The sequence below is a fragment of the Harpia harpyja genome, chromosome 6, assembly GCF_026419915.1.
Source record: "Harpia harpyja isolate bHarHar1 chromosome 6, bHarHar1 primary haplotype, whole genome shotgun sequence".
Classification (NCBI taxonomy): domain Eukaryota; kingdom Metazoa; phylum Chordata; class Aves; order Accipitriformes; family Accipitridae; genus Harpia; species Harpia harpyja.
The window spans coordinates 22,103,303-22,124,278 of record NC_068945.1 but is presented as its reverse complement, the minus strand read 5'-3'; the positions used below and the strand labels follow the sequence as shown (position 1 = coordinate 22,124,278).

The 20,976-nt window shown below is 46.2% G+C and overlaps 1 protein-coding gene and 1 long non-coding RNA gene across 6 annotated transcripts in view; both read left to right on the top strand.

Moving 5' to 3' along the window:
- Positions 1–399: 399 nt before the first annotated feature.
- Positions 400–12,567, top strand: LOC128143500 (uncharacterized). The gene is made up of 3 exons (XR_008235769.1): positions 400–656; positions 5,254–5,333; positions 6,427–12,567. It is a non-coding gene; the product is annotated as an uncharacterized LOC128143500 (long non-coding RNA).
- A 7,169-nt stretch (positions 12,568–19,736) lies between these two features.
- Positions 19,737–20,976, top strand: part of KIAA1549 (KIAA1549 ortholog) — a 164,704-nt gene continuing 163,464 nt past the window's right edge. For 3 of the 5 annotated variants that reach the window (XM_052789774.1, XM_052789773.1, XM_052789775.1), the window contains exon 1: positions 19,738–20,300. In XM_052789774.1, coding sequence (XP_052645734.1) covers positions 20,189–20,300 — 112 coding nt within the window. In that variant the 5' untranslated portion in view covers positions 19,738–20,188. Of the gene's footprint in view, positions 20,301–20,976 lie in introns of all 5 variants that reach the window. The other 2 variants (XM_052789778.1, XM_052789776.1) reach the window with 2 other exon arrangements.

The window sequence follows — 20,976 nt, the reverse complement described above, 5'->3', positions numbered from 1 at the left end:
CTCAGCAACAGCTTAAAACACTGGTGCATTATCAGCACTGTTTTGGACACAAATCCAAAACACAACACTATGTGGGCTGCTGTGAAGAAAATTAACTCCATCTCAGCCAGACCTGGTAGAGCTGGGAAACCTTGTGAGAGGCATTGTAATTCAGGCGCTTTGAAACAGAGGTAGCAGAAGAATTCGCAGAACGTAGGGACAATTACAAAAAAGTACTCAAAGATTTCAGGTTAAAAAAAATAGTTGGTACTAGAGGTAAAGCAAAAGTAAGCAGAATATTCATTCAGCACTCACCAGTGCTTTTCTCTAGGAGTCAAAGATCGTCCAACACATACCTTTGATCACAGGGCTCGCCTTTGATCACAAGGAACAGCGCTGTGCCTGCACAGAGGATTTTATAATACCTCGGTTGGATATCAAATGTTAGCAGCTCCGACACATCCAGTGCTGGAACCATTGATTGCAAGATTCCCAACAAATTGATGGAGCTACTTGAACGCAAAATCTGGATGGCAAAAGGTCACGGGGGCCCATTCATCCAGCTCAGTTGCCCTTCCTTTGAACAAAAATGGGAGTCCCCTGGCTTCTTAAACCCATTGCTCTCCAGAGGCTCCTGGCTACAGTAAAGAAGATGAAGAATATCACTTCTCAGGAAGGTGAGGGGCTGTTTAGATTGGGATTTTCTTTCACCCCTCCAAGATATTTCACCTCAGCTGCAAAGGCAGCAGTCTGATTTTAGCCCCGTGAGAAGAAAACTGAGAGGAGAAGGGTGTCTGTTTTGTCTTTCCTCATTACCGCTTTCAGAGTTTTCAAAGGAGACAGGGCTTTCACTAAGAAATACTCCAAGGTTTTGAGCTATGTGCAGATGCTCGAGAAGCCAATGACCTGCTCTGTGGAAAAGTATAACTGATAAGCAATCTCTGAGAAGTAAACCGCCTGCGGTTTATAACAGAAACAATGCTTGGGTTCCTTTCATAATGTTTTATTACTCCTTATGTTTAATGAAAACTTTAAGAAAATTTTCCTGAACCACATTTCTCATTTATGACCTTACTTCACTACAAGCGGAGGTTACAGAGGAAGGATCTGGTTTTTTAAGAGATTTTTAATAGGGTATGTTTCTCCTTGCCCTCTAACTATAGGCAGACAGGGTCACAGGGCAATGCACACACTTACTATAAAGCACAGTTTTCTGTGGCTGCCTCCTCTCTCACTTTTCTTCCTCCTTCTTTTCTTTATTTTCTCCCACCATCCTGATTTTCCTCTTTGCGATAAGCAGTTATCAATGGTCCTAACTGGTCTGTACTGAGCTCTGTTAGTGAGCCATCTCGCTTGCTTGCCCAGGGCACTATATTTACTCTCTGAACTGTGAAGCAGTTGTTCTTTAGTTTATTATGGCCTCTGTATCCATTTATTAATAGGCGTCCTCAGCAAAGGGCACTTGAAGTACGTTGCTGAATACAATAATGATAATCTTTAGATTGGATATCAGGAAAAATTTCTTTGCCAAAAGGGTTGTCACGCATTGGAACAGGCTGCCCAGGGAAGTGGTGGAGTCACCATCCCTGGAGGTATTTAAAAGACGTGTATATGTGGTGTTTAGGGACATGGTTTAGTGGTGGACTTGGCAGTGCTAGGTTAACGACTGAACTCGATGATCTTAAAGGTCCTTTCCAACCTAAACGATCCTATGATTCTATGATTCTCTCTGAAACCGATTCTGCTGCATCAACCCTCTGTACAGTGCAACGTGTGTTTTTCCTGTGCTCTCTGTGGCCTGGCATATGCTCTTTATACAGGCTTATATGACAGGTTACCCTAGCAGGACAGCTGTATGATCTTGAGGCTGTTTCCTGGTGAGTAAACACTGATTTCCTTAAGGACGTGTGGGAAAAATCTTTTTTAATTCTCCAGGGAATCCTGCAATCAGAGAATCTTGCTTGGTGGGCAGGAGACCCACCAGTGGCTCCAAAACTGCACTCTGCGTGGAAGGGGCCTGGCGAGTGGAAGGAAGCCCTGTTCCTCCTCTGGAGAAGCAAATGCAACTGCTACTGCTCTCCTGCAGAGGAGACCCTCAGATCATGCTAGGCATCCCACAAAGGAAGAGAATGAGTGTGACGCATCTTTTATACCTCCAGGGAAATGCGATCATAAACTCTGATCTGATGCAAATTGATGCTAATGAAAAGACTCCAGCAGGCTTTAGAGTAGACCCACAGGTAAGAAGAAATGATATCATTTGAATCTTGCTGCTGATAACAACTGAAAGGATGATATTATGGTATCATCAATAGTGGCAGTACTGTCAAACCTTTTGGACAAAGGTTAGCAGAAGTGTAAGCAGGGGCAGGAGAGCTCTCCGGCTCTGTCCTCCTCACTTGTCCCTCGTCTCTCAAGCAGTCTCGTCTGTCTTGTGACCAGGGGCTGTCTCTGTGGGACAGACTAGCACGTGGTGGATGTACCGAGGTGGTACCCTGGGCATGCAGATCCCCACAGCCCTCTCTCTTGCCCTCTCCCCTCCCAGAACCCAGTTTCATACATGCAGTAGCTCCACAGTATTCTGCAAGGGAAGGGAAGAAGCCTCAAACCCTTCCCCTAAGCCTCTCCAGGAGCAAAAGAGGATGTGCTATTTTGTAAAGGAGGTCAGGGCAGAGACAGTCAGCGAAAGGTGGGGTCAGGACACAATAAAGGCACAGAGCACAGCAAAAGACTAGTATTAATTTTGCGCCAGAGAATGAGCCCAGTAACTGCAGGCTGGGTAGGCTTAGCTCACTTCCAGGGAAAATAAAGGAAAGCTTGTATGGGATTCAGTCGAGAAAGAATTAAGGGAAAGAATACGATTAATGCCAGTGACATAGCTTTACGGTAACTATAAGCAAACTTGTCAAACAAATCTGATTTTTGTGCTTTGATGACACTATATATTTGGTTGACAAAGGTAATTGCATAGTGATAATGTACATGAAACTGTGTTGGGCGTATGAGTCAGTAGTGCACTGCATTTTGAGTCTAAAAATGAACACTGTGCAGTATCAATAATACAGCTTGAGTGAACAGCAATGAGAGGAGGCCAACTGAGAGACCTCAAAGAGCCAGTGAGGAGTCCAGGAGAGGCTCATGGAGATTAGGGAGGTGCTGGAAGCCACTGAATCCATTAATGTAACAACTTAATCTATGACCTAAATGAACACGAATTCACTAGTGATAACAGGAGGGGCTGGCAATGACTGGCAGGACAGAAGACAGTGATGAAGACAGTCAGGCAGAGTGATTGGGCATGCTCTGATAGCAAAGGGCTACTTCATCTTGGAAAGGTGGAAGATGTGAGTAAGAGTACATGGGGAAGTTTTAGCTTAGTGGATGGCATTGACGAGTCTGAAACATTCAAGATCTTAGAAGAGATTTGGTAAAATGCACTATTTTTGATCCTGAGGGCAAAAAGAGTCTGTCTTGGATCCAGAGGCAAGTGGCAGAGGCTCTCCAGGACACCAGACCTCCATGATCAGGGCCCTCCCCGACTCCTTCTCAAGCTTCCTAAGCAGCAGAGAGCCTTTTCCTCCTCCGTACATCTCCAGCCAGCACTGTGGAGAGGACACTGCTGCCTGCACCCCACTGCCAAGCTGTCCTATAGCGTGAACGGGAGTTGAGTAGTTTAAAGCCCGTGCGGACAGCAGAAGAGATGACCTTCAGGTTCTGCCTCCTGGTGCCATTTGCTCGATTAATATGCTTGGGTCTGCCGTAAGGGAAGATTGTGCTGTTTCTGCGCAGAGTGGGATCACTCTCCTTGTGCAAACTGATACCCTCTTCCCTGCCATCAGCCTGGCAGGGCAGGCAGCAGGGGAGCAGTTGCCTGGGAACTGTGCAGTACACCCCGGCGGGAGGAACAGTAGGGTCAAGTGACAGTACCCTTCTCAGGTTTACCTGTTTGTTGGGGTTTTTTTCTTGGTTATTTTGTTTGGGGTTTTTTTTGTATTTGTTTTGGAGCTGTTGTTGCTTTTCTCATCTGGCAATAATGAGTTCTCACACTTGTGTACCGCTGCCGAGGGGAGGAAGCACAGGCTTGTGAGGCAGCCGGCACGCTAAGTCATCTCATGTCACTGCCAGTCAGGGATGGTTTTTTCCCTCCACATAGTCTTCTCCAGGGTAGCTGCATCCAGCACTCGGCATGTGAATAGAGAAGCCAGCAGTCCCTGCTCTGCACCGCACTGACCCAACACACTTCAGGCCCGCAGCTGATCCAGGGGGCTCAAGAATATCTTTTATGAAAGAAAAGATGTTTCTTCAGCCAAAGGAAGAAAATCAAAAGATGATACATGAGATGAAACAAAGAAAGAGCATATGTACATAAGTCTTACCAGAAAACACGGTTGTTTCAACAGTTTCCACTGAGCATAAACACACCTGTTTGAGGTCAAGTGCCAAAACCAACTCTCTTAGAGGCTGGCTTTTTCTGACTCATCCCAGCACTGCTGTTCATCCATTCCTCTTTGTCTAGCTGTGGTTTTCAGCAGTTCAGTGTCTTCTTTATTCTCCCTGGACTTAGGAGAAATTAACACTCGCCTGCCTGAAGGTATGTGGGTAAATATTCTCTGACACTTCTTTAATAGTTCTGTGGTATTTGAAAGAGTATTAGTATGTTGTCACTGTTTTCTTCCTATTTGCTTCCCTCTAACCTTCTGTACAGCCTGGCAGGAAAATAGCCAACAGGAAAACTGAGATATTGTTGACATTCATAAAAATAACTTGTTTTCTCCATTGTTTTTCACACATAGATTTATCCTACTACTTTTGTTACAACTACCCTAAACCATCAGCAAATGTTTTCTGCATAAAAAGTATCAGGGATTTCAGTATCCATGCACCCTGCTGGGCTATGTTTAGATGCAGCATCTTAAACAAATGGACACAAATGGCCAAAAGATCCAGATTTCCCAGCCTTATCATGAGCAATGCCACAGGCCTGTCCGGAGGCATGGGCCCATGGAGGTCCCAGCAGAGGCACAGTGGCTCTGGTGCCAGATCTAATGGACATGCGCTGAGTGTTTCCATGGTGGTATATGTATGACATAACATTTCTGTGTATACATGCACAGTTTGGCCATCCTGCTATGTCTCTCACACACACGCAGAGCAAAAAAACCTCAGCAGACTCCAAAAATGAGTGTCCAGAAGAGGAAGGGCTGAAGCATCACTCCCTGACCATAAGCAGGAATTGTCTTACTAATGGGGTCTACCTTGTTTCTCCCTCCTTAGGAACTTACCCTGAGGAATGTTTTGGTTTCTACATATCCCTGACTTTTCTTTGATCATCTGATATTCCTGAGGTTTGCAAGGTAAGTCTGCTTTCCTTTATGCAAGCTATTATTAGGTTACTTATAAAAGAGGGAAGATTACCCCAAGTGGTGAATTATCAAAACATGCCGAATGGCAGCCCTCTTCCCCGTAAGCTTTTTGTGAGTACTTGGCTCTTCTTTCTCACCCTGCAGTTGGTGTGTTCATCCTCCCTCTTGTGCACACTGAGGAACTGATTAGACTGATATAATTCCAGGGATGAGGGCATTACCTTCCAAATTACATTGGTGAGACACCCCTCTGTCCTTCAAACAGTCACCCTGATTAGAGTTGTATTTAAGGGCATAAAATCAGTGCAAACTGTCAGAAGCTACGAGTTATACAGGTGGGACTCTTTAGACCTTAAGGAACCATGCAGATCTCCTGTAACTTGCCTGAAGGTACCTGAGTTTAACCTCCTGAGGCTCCAGAATTTTATCTCTGGCTCTGACTACATCTAATTTATTCTCTAGTTGATGCAGGGTTTTTGTCTTCTAACTTCCTCCTACACAGTTTTCCATCTCCTTGCATCTTCCTTTCTTTTCCTCATTATTGCTTTTGCTCTTCAGCTGCATGTTACCATAAAGTATGTTTTTTCCAAAGCATTTCTGCATGAGGCTGTAGTGGAGCTAAGGCTGTGGTGAAAGGAAAGATACCAAAAATATAACAAGAGGTACACTGCTGTGTAATTTAAAAAATAATATGTCTTGTGTTAGTCAAACAATACAGCATTTGATAAGCTATCTGCAGCTGAGAGGATCATTTTCAAAGGGTCACGCACCTGCAGCACAGAATCCAAGGATAAGAGGTAAGCTTCAGGCTGAACTCCCGGCCAAGGATCCTTGTCAACCTTTCCCATTCTTTCTTTGGGGTGGAGGTGAGGATGCTAGAGCTAGGGACTAGGACATTTGACAGGATTTTTTATTGTAGCAAGAAATGACAAAATGGAAAGGAGGGATAGGGATGGTGAGGGATGGAAAAGATTGAGAATTGTTTCCTTGGCAACTGAAACCGTTGAGCCTCATGCAGGAATCCCTGAGAAAAATCTTAGAGGAAGCCAGACTAGATGATCATAATGGTCTCTTCTGCCTTCAGACTCTGTTTCAGGCTAAGTTTACACATCACAGTGTGGTGCTGCATAAAGAGATCAAGTTAGTGCTAAATGGAAGCCAGAAGCTGTATGGTTGTAAGAAGTCCTTGGAAAGAAGAGAAGCACTATTGTCTCCCTTCCACAAAATGGAGAACATTTTATAATGCAAAAGATGAAGAGATTGAATAACTTGACAAAGATTATTAAAATGTCTTTTGCAACACAGATGACGCGCATTACAAGTCCCTGCCTATCACTCTCATCGCTGCAATGGAAACACATGCCCCCTCAATTGAGGGTGCACAGAAGATGTTCAAGGAATTAGCAGAAGGGTTAAGGGAGCAGAAAGCAGGCGAAGCGGCTGCTGTTTAATGAATGCCGTTTGCCCACCACGCAGTTCAGTGCTCCACGGGGGCTGCCAGCACAAAAGGGTCCCAGTCCTGCACAGTGTTCAGCTGCAGCAGCAGTGAATCTTCATTAGTGGATTTAAATGTAAGAACTGGGGCATATATATGAATATTAATGAAGAAAGATTGACTAACTTCATGCTATTAAAAGATTTCTAGTCCCAGAGAGTAGGTGGAGCCTTTTAAAAAATGTGTAATGAAATATAATATGTGATACACAACTTTAAGAGCACTAAGAATGTGGATTTTGATCCCTTCTAATTTTCTGTTTATATAGTGCTTTGCAAGTGTGAAATGGAAATATGCCTTCATTTGAACATTCTTCTTTTTTCTTCCGTATGTCCCATGTAGCGGTGTTTGTTAATGCAGGGTTTCATGGCCACGCATTCTGGGGAGCCGCTTGGCAGCTAGTATTGATTTCTGCTCTAAAAAGTAGAGCATCAAATGCTTGTGTATTTATAAATGTATGTGTCCATGCATATATATGCATTCATACATATAAAAATGGGTGTTGCAAAGATATAAAAGACATAGGAAGGTTAAATCAGAATTGTAATTAATAACCTTGCCAGTTCTAATGTAAACTTTTGTGCCAGCAGTACATGTAACACATAAATGCTGGAAAGCATAATATACCATACCATGCCTGTGAAAGGAATCCCTGCGCAAGAGGCTGGTGCATTACTATACATTCACTAGAAACCAGAGATTCAGGGCAGCAGAATTTCCAGACAGTCATGTGAGAAAAAAGTACTGCAGCATCAAGGCAGCCAGTCCACTTATTTCTGTCTGTTCATGATGTTAAATAATTGCCAAGGCCTGCATTGCTATCAGTTACTTCTCAGAGTAGCTTAATGATAGGAAACCAGCTTTGTGAGTGATTGCCTGTACAAGTGAGTAGAGATGTTACATGTGTCTGTCTGATCCTCTGCAAGGAGCATGCGACTGTGGCAGCTATAACAAAGCAGATGAAGAAAATGAAAGGATCCTTAGGGAGCCAAGATATATTTTTTACTCTTTGGTGTCTGTGATGGAGACGGCTGGCATATAGCACAAAATGAAATTTGTGTTCCCGAAGACTTGCTTCTGGGCTAGCACTAATATTCACAAATAAAATACCATGTAAATAAGGTGCCAGAATGGCCATGTTTGCAGGTTCAATGAGAAGGGGCTACTATAAAGCATGCCAGCCAAAATAAGATGGGAGAATCTTGCCTTACTGTCTGAAGTATTCCATAAAGGTAATTAGTAACAGGGTATCTGTGTGTGTGTAATCTGGGTGTGCGGCTATATCATTAGTACGTAAAAGGTGAAATGCGAAGCTAAAAACAGTGAGTTTGTTCTTTATCGCACTCCTGTTTAAAATCTTACTTGTTTTTTTCCCTCTTTTTCTGCTTATTTTTCACCCTTTAATATCCAAAATATCATGTCTCCAGTACCTTTTCATTGATGACGGTCATTTGGAGACCTGAATAATGATGTCAGCTAAATGTGTAGCTTTTATAAGGAACAGAAATTTCACTGCCTGGAGAGGCAGCTGTTCCTTTAGGGCAAAAAAGATGGAAGATATTTAAGGCAGCAAAAATGAAAAAGGAATTTAATTTTATTCTTTTGATTCATGGGTACCCAAAATGTGACATCAAGGTTGGGATTCATTTCATCTAACATTATCGATCTACAAGAAATGACCTAGTTATTGAAGCCTTCCTCTATCGACAAAGGAGAGAGCCAGGCAAGGCCAGAGGTTGATGTCTGCCCTATCTTATCATGAAATGCATATTATTTCTTTCCATTCACAACAAAGGAATGATGCTTAGAGACTGAGTTTCAAAGAAATGTATGCATGTAACTTCAGTTAAAAAGGATCTATTATGTTTGTCCTGGTTGAGTCAAGGAATGCAAGTTCTTTCCAAAGTGGATGTAGGAATGATTTCCTCCTACCAAAAGGGAGAGGTCAGCAATCAAGGATGCAGTACATTGAGCACAAATGAGGAAATGCAGGATAGGTATTTCAGAGGAACGGAAAGAGGGATGTATTAGAGCTGGAGTCAAGCCTTCTGAAGCTTCAAGGAAGTACACTCCACAGTATGACATTATCCACATTTTTCAAGACGTACAAAATATGCTTCCTTCCAGAAAGGCAGGTCAGTTGGCTAGGTTAGTCCATTACCTTGATTTGGGGAACTTGGCACATTGTCACTGACTCTTGTAAGTCTCAATTTCTTCAGTATTTTTCTTTAAGTCCTAGATCCTGGAGTCATGTGATTTAATAAAAACTTGGACTTTACTTAAAAAGAAAAAAAGCTCAATTTTTTTTCCTAGATTGTGGAGTATAACTTGAAGACGCAAACTGTAAAGGCTCCCAAAAGGGAAAAGCAAATACAAAACCAGACATGTATGATCCCTTAGCCAGCCTTATGATTTCTGAATACTCAGACTTGAACACTAAGTTGACATTAATGTAGTGTTAACATCATCCATCGCCAGCCTTCCAAAACTGTGTTAGCTGTGTTATACATGGAAGGAAAAAAGGATGTAATTCTCTGTATGGCCTTCCTCTTTTCTTCCCCTTCCCCTGTGTATTCATAAAGCCACACTTTGCCCCATATGTGCAGCTCAAGAGACATTTAGAGGTACAATTATGGTGCAAACATAACTGGGTTATTACCACAATAACACAACAAACTGCTCTAGCTAAAGTATATGTATTGCAGGCCTGTGATGTTAAAATCAGATTTCCTTAAAGTGCCTTTGGTTGCAGACAATAAAAACAGCCTGTATAGCAGAAGACCACTGAAAATAACTTTTAAAGAAAGGATCCTTTTTTACAATAGCAGCATTTCATCTGATGTGCAGACCTTGGTTCATAATTGAAAGTGAGACAGCCAAGGGAACTAGTAGGATTAGGCTATGGGAATTCAACTGAACAATGTTTTGCATTCAGATAATTGCATGAAATTGGGCTATTAGTGTAAGTTTTGCAAATTGCAATAACATAAAACAAAGTAAAATATTCCCAGTGTATACATTCAACTAATGTGCTAAAAGGGAACCACAACTGGTTTCAGACAGAGCACAGAGAATTTCCATTAACTATTCAGAGCTGTGTCCAAATATTGTTCTCAGTCTCACAGGTTCCTCAAATGGACTTTCAAAGGGAAACTCTTTTTATAAAACAGTAAGTAAATAAACATAATTTAATAGTTAACTTGTGTTTTTCACTGGCCAGGACATTACTAACATGTCCTTTATCTGACCTTAACGTGACGTTGCATATAATATCACTGAAAAGAACTGGAGAAGGAAAGAGTTTCAGCTCAAATTGCAGCTGCTCACTCCAGTACCTCTCCTGACCAAATGTCAGCAGTAGCTGCAGCTCATGCCTTTTTAACTTCTTCCATGGGATAGGATAATTCTGTCCTGTGGCCTTCCCCTAGCTAAGCAAAAGGGTTACGAGGAGAGATGTCCCAAATCTTCCTTTGTCTTAACTTCTTGGTCTTTACTTTTTACCCTGCATTCACCCTTGGGACTCAACCTCACTATTTGGAATGAACATCTACAGAGGACAGTTTTAGAGGTGGCTTTTGACCATGCAGCTCCAGCCCAGCCAAGTCATCACAGCAGACAAATGCTGGCCCACTACCGACTCCGGCTAGTTATTCTAATGCTTTGAGCTCAGTCTGGCTAATGCCTACTGCCATGGCACCTGAGAAGGAAGACTGCAATTAGTCATGCTTTTATCTTTATTGAAGACTTGGCTGCTCAGGAGCATGCGCCAGCCACATGACTTGCTGCACTGCTGAGGCGAATGCCTGGGTCACTAATGTCTCTGTGGGGTTCGGAGGCAATTTCCAATCTGCCTGTCGCTTCTCTGCCTTTTTGAGGGAAGGGAAATAATTTTAATTATTTCTGTGATGAACGTAGGATATGATAATATCAAATAACCAATTAATGTATCTGTGCCAGTAATTCAATCTCTTTACTAGTGTTTTTCAGCTTAAAATCCATATCAGAGTACAGAAGAAAATACCATGTCAGCATCCTGTAATGAATGTAAACGTAAAAGACAGTTGAGCTGTGAATAAGAGGTACCTTAGTAACACTGGAGCTTTCAGCTCATTTCTCTGTCACTGAATTTAGCAGCGGAGTAAGCCTTTCATGGCATCTAATGTTGTTCCCTGGATTCTGCTCTGTGTCCAGTCTACGTGAGCCTTAAAATTCTGAAAGAGGAGGGGTTTGTTGCTGTCCTTGGAGGGTGATTTCCATGCTGGTGTATCCCACTGCCAGAAATTTTATCCGGAGCCTTTTTTGGATTAAATTATTTCTCTTTCAAACATTGCCCTTAACAAACTCTTCTTTTGCTTGACGGTTAAGGCTTTTCAAGTGGTTTATGTCTCTCTATTATGTCTGCCTGTCACAAGTCTGTACAACGGTCTTTCAAAGTTTACTTAGGGCACAGCTGCACTGTGACGCACCACGGTGCAAATATCCCTGAGGCAAAGCTGAATGAGCCAGCACCAAAACTGGGATTTGTGTGTTGGCTATTTAGTAGAGAGAGACAAGGACCATCTTTTCTGGCTTGCTTTGTTCTGTGTCTGTTGAGCTTGATACAACAGGGTCCTGGTTTACAGGCAGGGTTTGTAAGCTCTGCTTTCAGAAAAGAAAAAAGTAATTAAAGTAGCAAGAAGTTGCACATCACTCCAACTGCAGTGTTCAATGCTAAACAGGGGTGTTTGGTGGGGAACAATGCTGGTTGAAGAAAATAATGTGAAACATGGTTTAGGAATCACACAATTTCGGCCTCAAGTAGAGTCACATACAGTAAGTTTCTTGCTTTACAGGGAACTGGATGGTGACATTTCGCTGAGAGATGGGGAAGCAACATGGGGAGAAAAGGTCTTTATGGTGATGTAAAGGAAGGAAGACTGTAGGAAGATGAATGTGAAAGAAGAAAAGAGTAGGGAACAGAAGTATAGGTATTTCATGACAGGTATTGAATGGGAGGGAGCCTAGGGTTGTAACTTCTAGAGGGACCAGAAACCGTTAGCAGTAGGAAACCAAAGCAGATTTGAGGGAAGGGGAAAGGGCTGTTAAAGCATTTCTTTCAGGAAGATCAAGCTACTATCATCTGTCAGCAGGAGCAAAAGCTCACTAGAGGTGAATGTCATGGGCAAGATTTTGAAAGTGTTCATTCCATCTGCTCCTCCTAAAATCTGGCAAAGCGTCTGCTGATTGCCTGATTTAGTTATTCTTACTTTCCAAAAAACACTGATCCTTGAGTCTGAAAAACCTACTGATCTGCCTTATTCATTATATAAATTAGGATAGCATTTGATTAATCTTTGGTATAAACTACATCTGGGCCAGACAGGAGGAAGGCTTATCTTTTTATATGAAGTCCAAATGGTTTCCGGAATGGGAGACGTACCCTGAATTATGAAGTGATGATTGGAAACAGATGTGGGGGAGGATTTTTGCAAGGTCTGGATATATTTTGGAAGTATTTATTGACATTGCATAAAGTGGCAGGAACGTTCGTTGATTCTGTTTTGTGGGAGGAGTTTAATGGATATATGTGTAAGTGACCTTTTCAGTGAGCACTCTGTTTAAAATGGGATTACCAAGGATATTTTATAGTAAAATCACTGTACTTGAAATTTACTTCTCTTAAGTTCCAAAACTACAACAGACAAGATCTGGCTTGCTCATTTTTTATGTGTCATTCCATAACACAGAGAAATAATCCAATTGCTGTCATGATCAATGTTGTAGTACCTTGAAGCACATTATTTTTAATATGGTAAGTTAGCTAAGTATAGATGGAATTATCTTCAGTTGCTCAGTGTATAAGGATGAAGGATGGTTTGATAGAGCACAATATGTCTGCGGTGCAATAATTTCTGCATATGGTATGTCTACATGTTATAAAACGATATTTTGTGAACAAAATGGGATAGTTAAAGTCAGGACTGGTTGCAGATATGAAGGAAAAAAGACCATCGGTTCAGAGAGCTACATACCTCTCCACTGGAGGAATAACACTAAGCCCACTTATTCTATCGCGTTGCCTCAGAGAACTGAAGAGATAGGAATTTGAGGTAAAAGGTTTTGGCAGGTAGTGAAAGTGAAAGAGTCGGAGGAGGCAATCAGAGTAACCATTCTTAGGAAGCTATATATCAGAGACATTTGTTGCAGACTGAATGCCAGAAGTCCAGGAACTGGATTAAGCAGACAGCCTGAGGTATTTGCAAAAAGATGATAAGCCTTTCAGCAAAATAGAAATGCACTTGACCAGTCTTTCTAATGTCTCAGTGAACTCTGTAGTGGAAAATGTGGAAGAAAGCAATTTATTAGACACCTCTACTCTTTTTATAAAAGGCTATTTCTCTGAGTTACCTCTGTATATTTCTCCAGCTTAGAAGCTCAGAACTGAAAACACAGCCTACTTGCATGTCTTGCCTTTTTCCTTTTTTTACATAGGAATAATCTGGTATTTGTGTGGGCATTCCTGGTGCAAGTTCCCAATATTGCATTTTACACAGTTACAAAATGAGACCATACAGGACTGTCTTCTTCAGCTACACGAATACAAAAATCTATACCCCCATGAAGTTTGGGGTTTTTCTTTCACTTTTTAACCTAGAAAGCATACTTTCTAGTACCTTCCTTGTACTTTCTAGAACAAAACCGATCTGGCCTTCTGAAGTTGGCTCTTTTCTCTTCTGGTGCCAGCAGCTGTTGCTACTGTACTTCACCAGCTAGTTAAAAGGGGCAGAACAGAAGTAACCTAGAGCACAAATTTGGATAAAGCAACGTGTGAGAGTTCAGAAATAGAATGGAAGTGCACAATAAGACTGGGCTGTATTGATCTGTAAATGGTTTGAGTCTTTTTTATGTCGCATACTATGCGACTTTCCTTAGCACACAGCTTCCAAAGAGTAAAAGAAAAACCGTGATGAAAAAAAGCACTCTCTGCTCCCTTAGACACAAGTGTTGGTAAGAAAACTAGATGCTTGAGAGCATTGGGAATAGTCTAACGAACTGTCTGAAAGTCTTCACAAAGCCAAGCTAGAACCTCTCCCTTTGAACATTTTTTCAATGGGTAGTTCAGCAAATTGGAAACATTCACAAAAAAAAAAAAAGTCTGTTTCTTCACATATTTCAGCAACAGCAAGAGAGCAGGAGAAAAAAACCTCTGGGTTTGGGTATTTTTTTAATGTAAATATTGTTCATTAAAGCAAAAAATACCTTCAGCAGCTCTGGTCACTGAGTCCCAAACCAGTAACAACTGAAAGTTAAATTACTGAGCAGTTGTCTGGTTCTGTTGGAAATAATGTTGATGGTCTCCAATTCACGTCAGCATCTCTGAACCAGCGTTTTGCTGTGCAGCTTTGAGAAACAGGTTTCCAGATTTGGCTATCACATACTATATGAAAAGCAAGATGATCAGAAAGTACTTTCAGTTTGTAAGAGGGTCTAATTTCACACCTTCCCTTCCAGCAAAACCTGAGCAAGAAGAAATGAGCACTTCCACGAAAAGCCTTCTGAGGACGCTCTTGTTTCTGTCATTGCAGTGTGGGTGCTCACTTCCACTGCTGGGGTTGCAGCTTCCAAATGTCCCCCTGTGTGTGTTCTCTTGTGAGGTTTCTACCCAAAGTGTTGCAGGTTTTTTTTTCCTCTTACATCCTTCACAAAACAAGCTCTCAGTTTCCAGGTGGGGCCTGTCATCATTAATCTAATCACACTTTGCACAGCCTTTGATTTTTTTGCATCCTCAGTCTTGCCCCAGTGATAAATCAGAGTAGCCGTCACTGTAGTGGAAAGCTCAGTAATGTCGAAAACTTCCTGGTGTATCTGCAATGGGAAGTCATTCAGCAGTAAGTAAATAACCCTTGCGAGCCACACTGTTACAAAGGATTACTTCTACTCTTCCCTTAAGCAGAGGGAGCTAATATCTTGATCCATACTACTGAAGACCACAGTAGAGTACCATAGGAAAGAGAATTTCTCACCTTCCAACTCAGTTACTTCTTGTGATGAATGCATTTACAAGCTGCAGAGTAAAATGTAGTTAAAATTGTAGCTAGTTTCACTTTGTGAGTTTGCAAGTGACAATGTAGGGAAGCCTGTGGGAGCCACAAATTCCAGGATTTCCGGCCTGTATTAACGTCCTAGCAAAATTTGCCATATTTTTTCAGATTTCTGTTTCAGTGGAATCTGAAGTCTTTCATAGATCTTTGTTGTTTGGGGTTTTTTGTTGTTTGGTTTGTTTGTTTTTTTTTTAAATATTGTTATTATAAATAACTGTCATTCTTGACTTAAGATACTTGTTAGAAGCATGTAAGGTGTGGTTTGTTTGTTTTTTTTTTTTCTGTTCCAAAGGGAGAGGAAAAGCACAGCCTCCACCACAAATCCCAGCATGTCATCCTTCAAGAGATATCTGAGTGAAGTTCTCGCTGTTTTTTTTCTGTAGCACCTTTTATCTGTGCAGCTGCAATAGGTGAAAAGGACCAGAGAGGGAGAGAGAACGGCGTGAGGATGCACTGATACAGCCTGAAGAAGTCCTGAAGAAAGCACAACCTAGTGGCCTTCTATGATGGAGTGACTACATCAGTGGACAAGGGAAGAGCTATGGATGTCATCTACCTGGACTTCTGTAAGGTCTTTGACACGGTCCCCCACAACATCCTTCTCTCTAAATTGGAAAGATATGGAGTTGATGGGTGGACTGTTTGGTGGATGAGGAACTGGTTGGCTGGTCGCATCCAGAAGGTAGTGGTCAACAGCTCAATGTCCAGATGGGGATTGGTGGCAAGTGGTGTCCCTCGGGTCTGTACCGGAACCAGCACTGTTTAATATCTTCATTGATGACATAGACAGTGGGATGAAGTGGACCCTCAGCATGTTGGCAGATGACACCAAGATGGGTGGTACGGTTGACACGCCTGAAGGATGGGATGCCATCCAGAGGGACCTGGACAAGCTTGAGAAGTGGGCCTGTGTGAACCTCATGAGGTTCAACAAGGCCAAGTGCAAGCTCCTGCACATGGGTCAGGGCAATCCCAAGCACAAATACAGGCTGGGCAATGGGTGGATTGAGAGCAGCCCTGAGGAGAAGGACTTGGGGGTACTGGTGGATGAAAAGCTGGACATGAGCCAGCAATGTATGCTCGCAGCCCGGAAGACCAACTGTATCCTGGGCTGCATCAAGAGAAGCGTGGCCAGCAGGTCGAGGGAGGGGATTCTCCCCCTCTCCTCTGCTCTGGTGAGACCCCACCACTTCTGGACCCCTCAGCACGGGAAAGACATGGACCTGTTGGAGCGAGTCCAGAGGATTGCCACAAAAATGATCGGAAGGATGGAACACCTTTCCTCTGAAGACAGGCTGAGACAGTTGGGGTTGTTCAGCCTGGAGGAGAGAAGGCTCCGGGGAGACCTTATGGCAGCATTTCAGTACTTAAAGGGGGCCTACAAGGAAGATGGGGACAAAATTTTTAGCAGGGCCTGTTGTGATAGGACAAGAGGTAATGGTTTTAAACTAAAGGAGTGTAGGTTTAGACTAGATATACAGAAGAAATTTTTTACAATGAGGGTGGTGAAACACTGGAACAGGTTGCCCAGAGAGGTGGTAGATGCCCCATCCCTGGAAACATTCAAGGTCAGGCTGGACGGGGCTCTGAGCAACCTGATCTGGTTGAAGATGTCCCTGCTCACTGCAGGGGAGTTGGACTAGATGACATTTAAAGGTCCCTTCCAACCCAAACTGTTCTATGATTCTATGATCAAGACAAATGGGTGAAGTAAATGTCAATCAGGTTGCCACATACGACAAGGCTTTCCAGGAAAAAGGGGTACTAAGAGGACTGCAAAAAGGATTAAAGGAACTAAACAACAGTACAGATGCTAAAGTCAATGCAATCACTAAGGGGAGCTACAACTGCAAAAGCATCGCCCTGAAGTATGGCTCCAGTGAAAGAGGTGGCTAAGCAGGACAGAGGATCATATCTGACTAGTGAAATTCCTTCACACCTTCTGGGAAACAGCAGAGCAAAACAGAGGGTGAACTGTAGCATAACAGGTAGCTGCCTCACAGCTCCTCTTTCAATGCTGGTTGTTATTTAACAACAGGAGTTTAATTTGGAGGTGTCTGGTGGAATGTGTGAAATTGCAAGGGAATAGAGACTATGCGATCGAATGTGACAGTTCTTAAATTAGCCCAGGAAGCGGGGAAATAACATAAATATCAGTTGGGTCTCAACAGACACAGAAACTGGGGAACACAAACCCAAACACAAGATAGGAGGATTATTTTTGTGAACTGAACTCCAGGAACTGGAGCAGGAAATTGTGTTAGCTGAGACAGTGAATGAGTTAGCAGTTGCGATGGATTTCATTATAGATAAGATCTCAGAAATGTGAGAGAAGTTGTCTCACGCTTTAGTCTGGGAACTTACCTTTGGATCTTGGTGAAACAAATTATCTACAGGCAATGTGAAATCTACTACAGGCAGCTTTACGTGCTCTGTTACTAGAGGCACTGTTAGGACAACGATGTGTTGTGGTATCTTTCAGCCAAGGAGATGATAGCGTCTGAAGTATGTTTTGAAATTAAGTATTTCAAGGGTCTTAACTGCCAAAGCTCCCACTGAATCCGAAGAAGGGGTGGATTCCTATGCACTTACTGAGTACTTCTGAGGGCTAGCTTATTAAAAGAAACAGAAAATCACATTTTGCAAACAGGAAGAGTATGTAACTGCACACTCCAATGCCAAACACGGGTGCACACCGCTGCTTACAGTGAAGCTATATTGGAATGAAGTGGGGTTTTCTAAGCTTTTGGTGGGTATTGTTTAGCCTGCACTGCAGATCTGCAAAAGAGGTTGGGAAGGACAAGAGGAACTGAGAGAGATGGCAGCAAGGAAGTACCTGGCATGGAACGTATCCACAAATGGTGGGTACGTAGTTATAAAAAAAGGCTAAAGAGCGCTCCGAGCTGTTTTCAGAGGACTGGCAACTAGCAAAAAACCCCCAAACAATTAGCTGTTTGATTCCTAACGGGTTCTGGAAAACAGAAGTCTCAATATTTTTAGTCGAGAAGAAGGAGTATCAAAGACATACTTCTATCTATCAGCAATTTAATATAACAGAAACAATCCTTAGGCCCTGATTTTTTTTTTTATTTGCTCAGGTGGAAAAAAAAAAAAAAGGTGGGTGTTATATGTTTTTCTGCATTCGGTTTTTGTTAGATGTTTCAAAAACTAGAGGTTTTTTTGTCCCACTGTGGTCTTCTTTTTGCAATGTTGAACATCTTTGCATAGGATGTTATAGCTTAGATTTTTAGTTTCATTTTAAGATATAGGTTGTAATCACCCATGAACTTTTCTGTGAAACATCTCTCCGCTGTACAAAATGAAAGAAAATTATATTGTACTGACCGGGATTTTTAGAATGAAAGTATAGGTCTTGTGCTAGAAGGTCTGAAGTACTCATCATAGTGATTGCCTTTGATACCTTGCCAAAGACAGGACATCGTAGACTTTTTGACCCTGAAAACGTCTAACCTAAAACCAGTAGGTTTTTCAGATTTCATAGAATCATAGAATCATTTCGGTTGGAAAAGACCTTCGAGATCATCGAGTCCAACCATTAACCATGCCCCCTAAACCATGCCCTGGAGTACCCTGTCCACTCGCTTTTTGAATACCTCCAGGGACGGTTTCACGCCCTCCCCTTACTCGCCATGTCTATACTGGGCCACATCTTTGGCAGATGTAGTTCGGCTGCTTTCAGCTTTGCTTATTTCCATGGCCAAGGATCTGCCGTGCATTATTTTCCTTTGCTGTCCGTGTGATACTACGCTGCGCTGTGCGTTGCGTGGTGTACAGCTAAAGCTTACGGGTATTGCTTTATTTCTGCATGTCAGCAGAACGAATCCTCCGCTCCTGGGAGGGAGGTGTGTATCTGTTGTGACCGATGGGCGCCGAGAGCAGCGTTAGCAAGCCCGCTGATGTCCCGTTAGCCCGTTCTACCGCGAGTGCCGCTGGAAACTAGGTGAGCCCAGCTCTACTCTCCGGTGGGACCTCTTCCCGGTTGTCGCTGGTGCTCCCCGGTGGCTGCCGGACTCGCCCGTGCTCCTGAGGAGAGCCGGGCTGTGGTGAAGGGGTCCCGCGGCTCTCTGTGCCCGCCACCTCCCCCCGAGCAACACCGACGCTGCGTGGATGTCCCGCCACGTCGCCATGCCCTCGCCGCTGCCCCTTCTCCTCTCCCGCTTGTGGGACATTCGTTTCGGCCCCCGAACCTCCGCGCGCAGCCGGTGGGAAGCGAGGGCCTGTCCCCGGGCACCGCCAGCCTCCCGGCCTCGCTCCGCCGTGGCGAGGCGCAGTCGGCCGAACGGGGAAGCCCCACGCAAACCGGCAGCGGGCCCCGGGGCCGCCCCGGTCAGGGAGCGCGTACCGGGAGCCCCCGAGGACCCACCCGGGCCCTCAGCACTGACCCCCGCCCCGCCCCTTCCCGGGCTGCGCGTGCAGCGGGGCGAGGCGGCGGCACGCGGCGGGTCAGCGCTGAGGAGACAGGGTGCGGCGGGGCCCCGCCGGCCGGGCCCCGCCGGCCGGGCGGGGGCGAGGCCTCGCTGACACCGCCCCGCCCCGTCCCTCCCACCTCCCCCGGGGGAGCGGGGCGGGGGACGGACGGACGGACGCCTTGGCTCCTCCCCTCCCTACCGCCTCCGCCCGCGCGCGGCGGAGGGGGCGGGGCGGGCGCGCCCCCGCGCAGACGCGGACGGCGGGGCGCGCGCAGGTGGCGGGCGGCCCCGTTGCGCTCGCCGCCGCGGGCCGGCCTCCACCGGGGTTAGCGCGTCGCCGGCGGGGAGGGAGTGAGCGCCGGGCGGCCGGGTCGGGGCTGCTGCCGCCTCCCCCCCACCCCCGGCTCCTTCTCCCCCCACGTGAAGGGCCGTTGCCGCCCGCCCGGGCGAGCGCCGCGGCTGGCCGAGGAGCTCCCGCTGCCCCGCAGCGCGGGGGCTTGCCCTCCGCCTTCCCGCCCGGGGGCCGAGCCGAGCCGAGCCGCTCGCGGGCCCTGCGGGGCCCCGCTGCCCGGCTCCTGCCCCGCCGCTTCTGGGAGGCGGCTGGCGCCGCGGCGCTGCCCCCGTGAATACTCCTCACGGGGTGGGCGTGGGGGGGGGGGCTGCGGAGGCCCCCCCGCCCCCGGGCGTCCCAGCCCCGCCGCCGCCGGTGGATGCGCCCGGGAGGAGCCGCCGAGCCCGCCCAGCCCTTTCAGCCCGCGGGGGGGGGGGGGGGGGGGAATGGGACGCGGGGCGCCGCGATGACTTGACGCCGGGCCGCGGCGTGCCGTGGTGTGCCGTGCCATGGAGGGGATGACACGCTTCGTGGTGGCCTCGGCGCGGTGGCGACCGGCGCTGCCAGCCCTGCTGCCGCTGCTGCTCGCCGTGCCGGCGCTGCGGGGCTCGCCCGCCTCAGGTAAGGGAACAAAGGGGGCCCGCGGGGCCGGCCGGGCCGCGGCAGGTGTGCCGTGCCGGGGCCGTGCCGTGAGGGGCTGGGGGGGGGGGGTTGTCGGCCGCCGCTGCTGAGGGGCAGCCGGCCCCGCGCGCCGGTGTCCGTTAGCGGGCGCGTGCGGGGGGGGGCGGCAGCGCCGGTAACAATGCGGCGGGCGGGCGGGGGCCGCCTCTGCGCGCGGCGCTGCTGGGGACCTCCGCCAGAAAAGGCGCGCATTGTTCGCAGCCAAACCGCCTCCGCTCCGGCGTGGGGCCGGGGGCTTCGCCGTGGGCAGCCCCGGCCCCCGGGGGGGGCGGGCGTTGGAGCCGTTGCGTGGAAGCGAAGGAGAGAACCGGTGTGGGGAGGGGTGTTGCTGGCAGCACTGTCCCGGACCTCTCGGGGGACCCGGTGTTTCGGGCGTGTGGGGTGTTCTGTGCGAGCCGGTGGTCGCCCGGAGCGGTGGTCCCAGCGCCCGCTCCCCTCTCCCGCCGCCTGCGGCTCTCGGAGTGCCCGGGGCGTTTGGGGGTGCCGCTTGTCAGGCGGCGGTGGCACCTGCGGGGTGCACGGCAGCCTGGTTCGCCTTCGCCTTTCAAGTTAGGAAGCGTGGGAGCCCCTCCAAACGCACAATGCTACTTTCCAGGCACAGCCGGGGCACGACTTG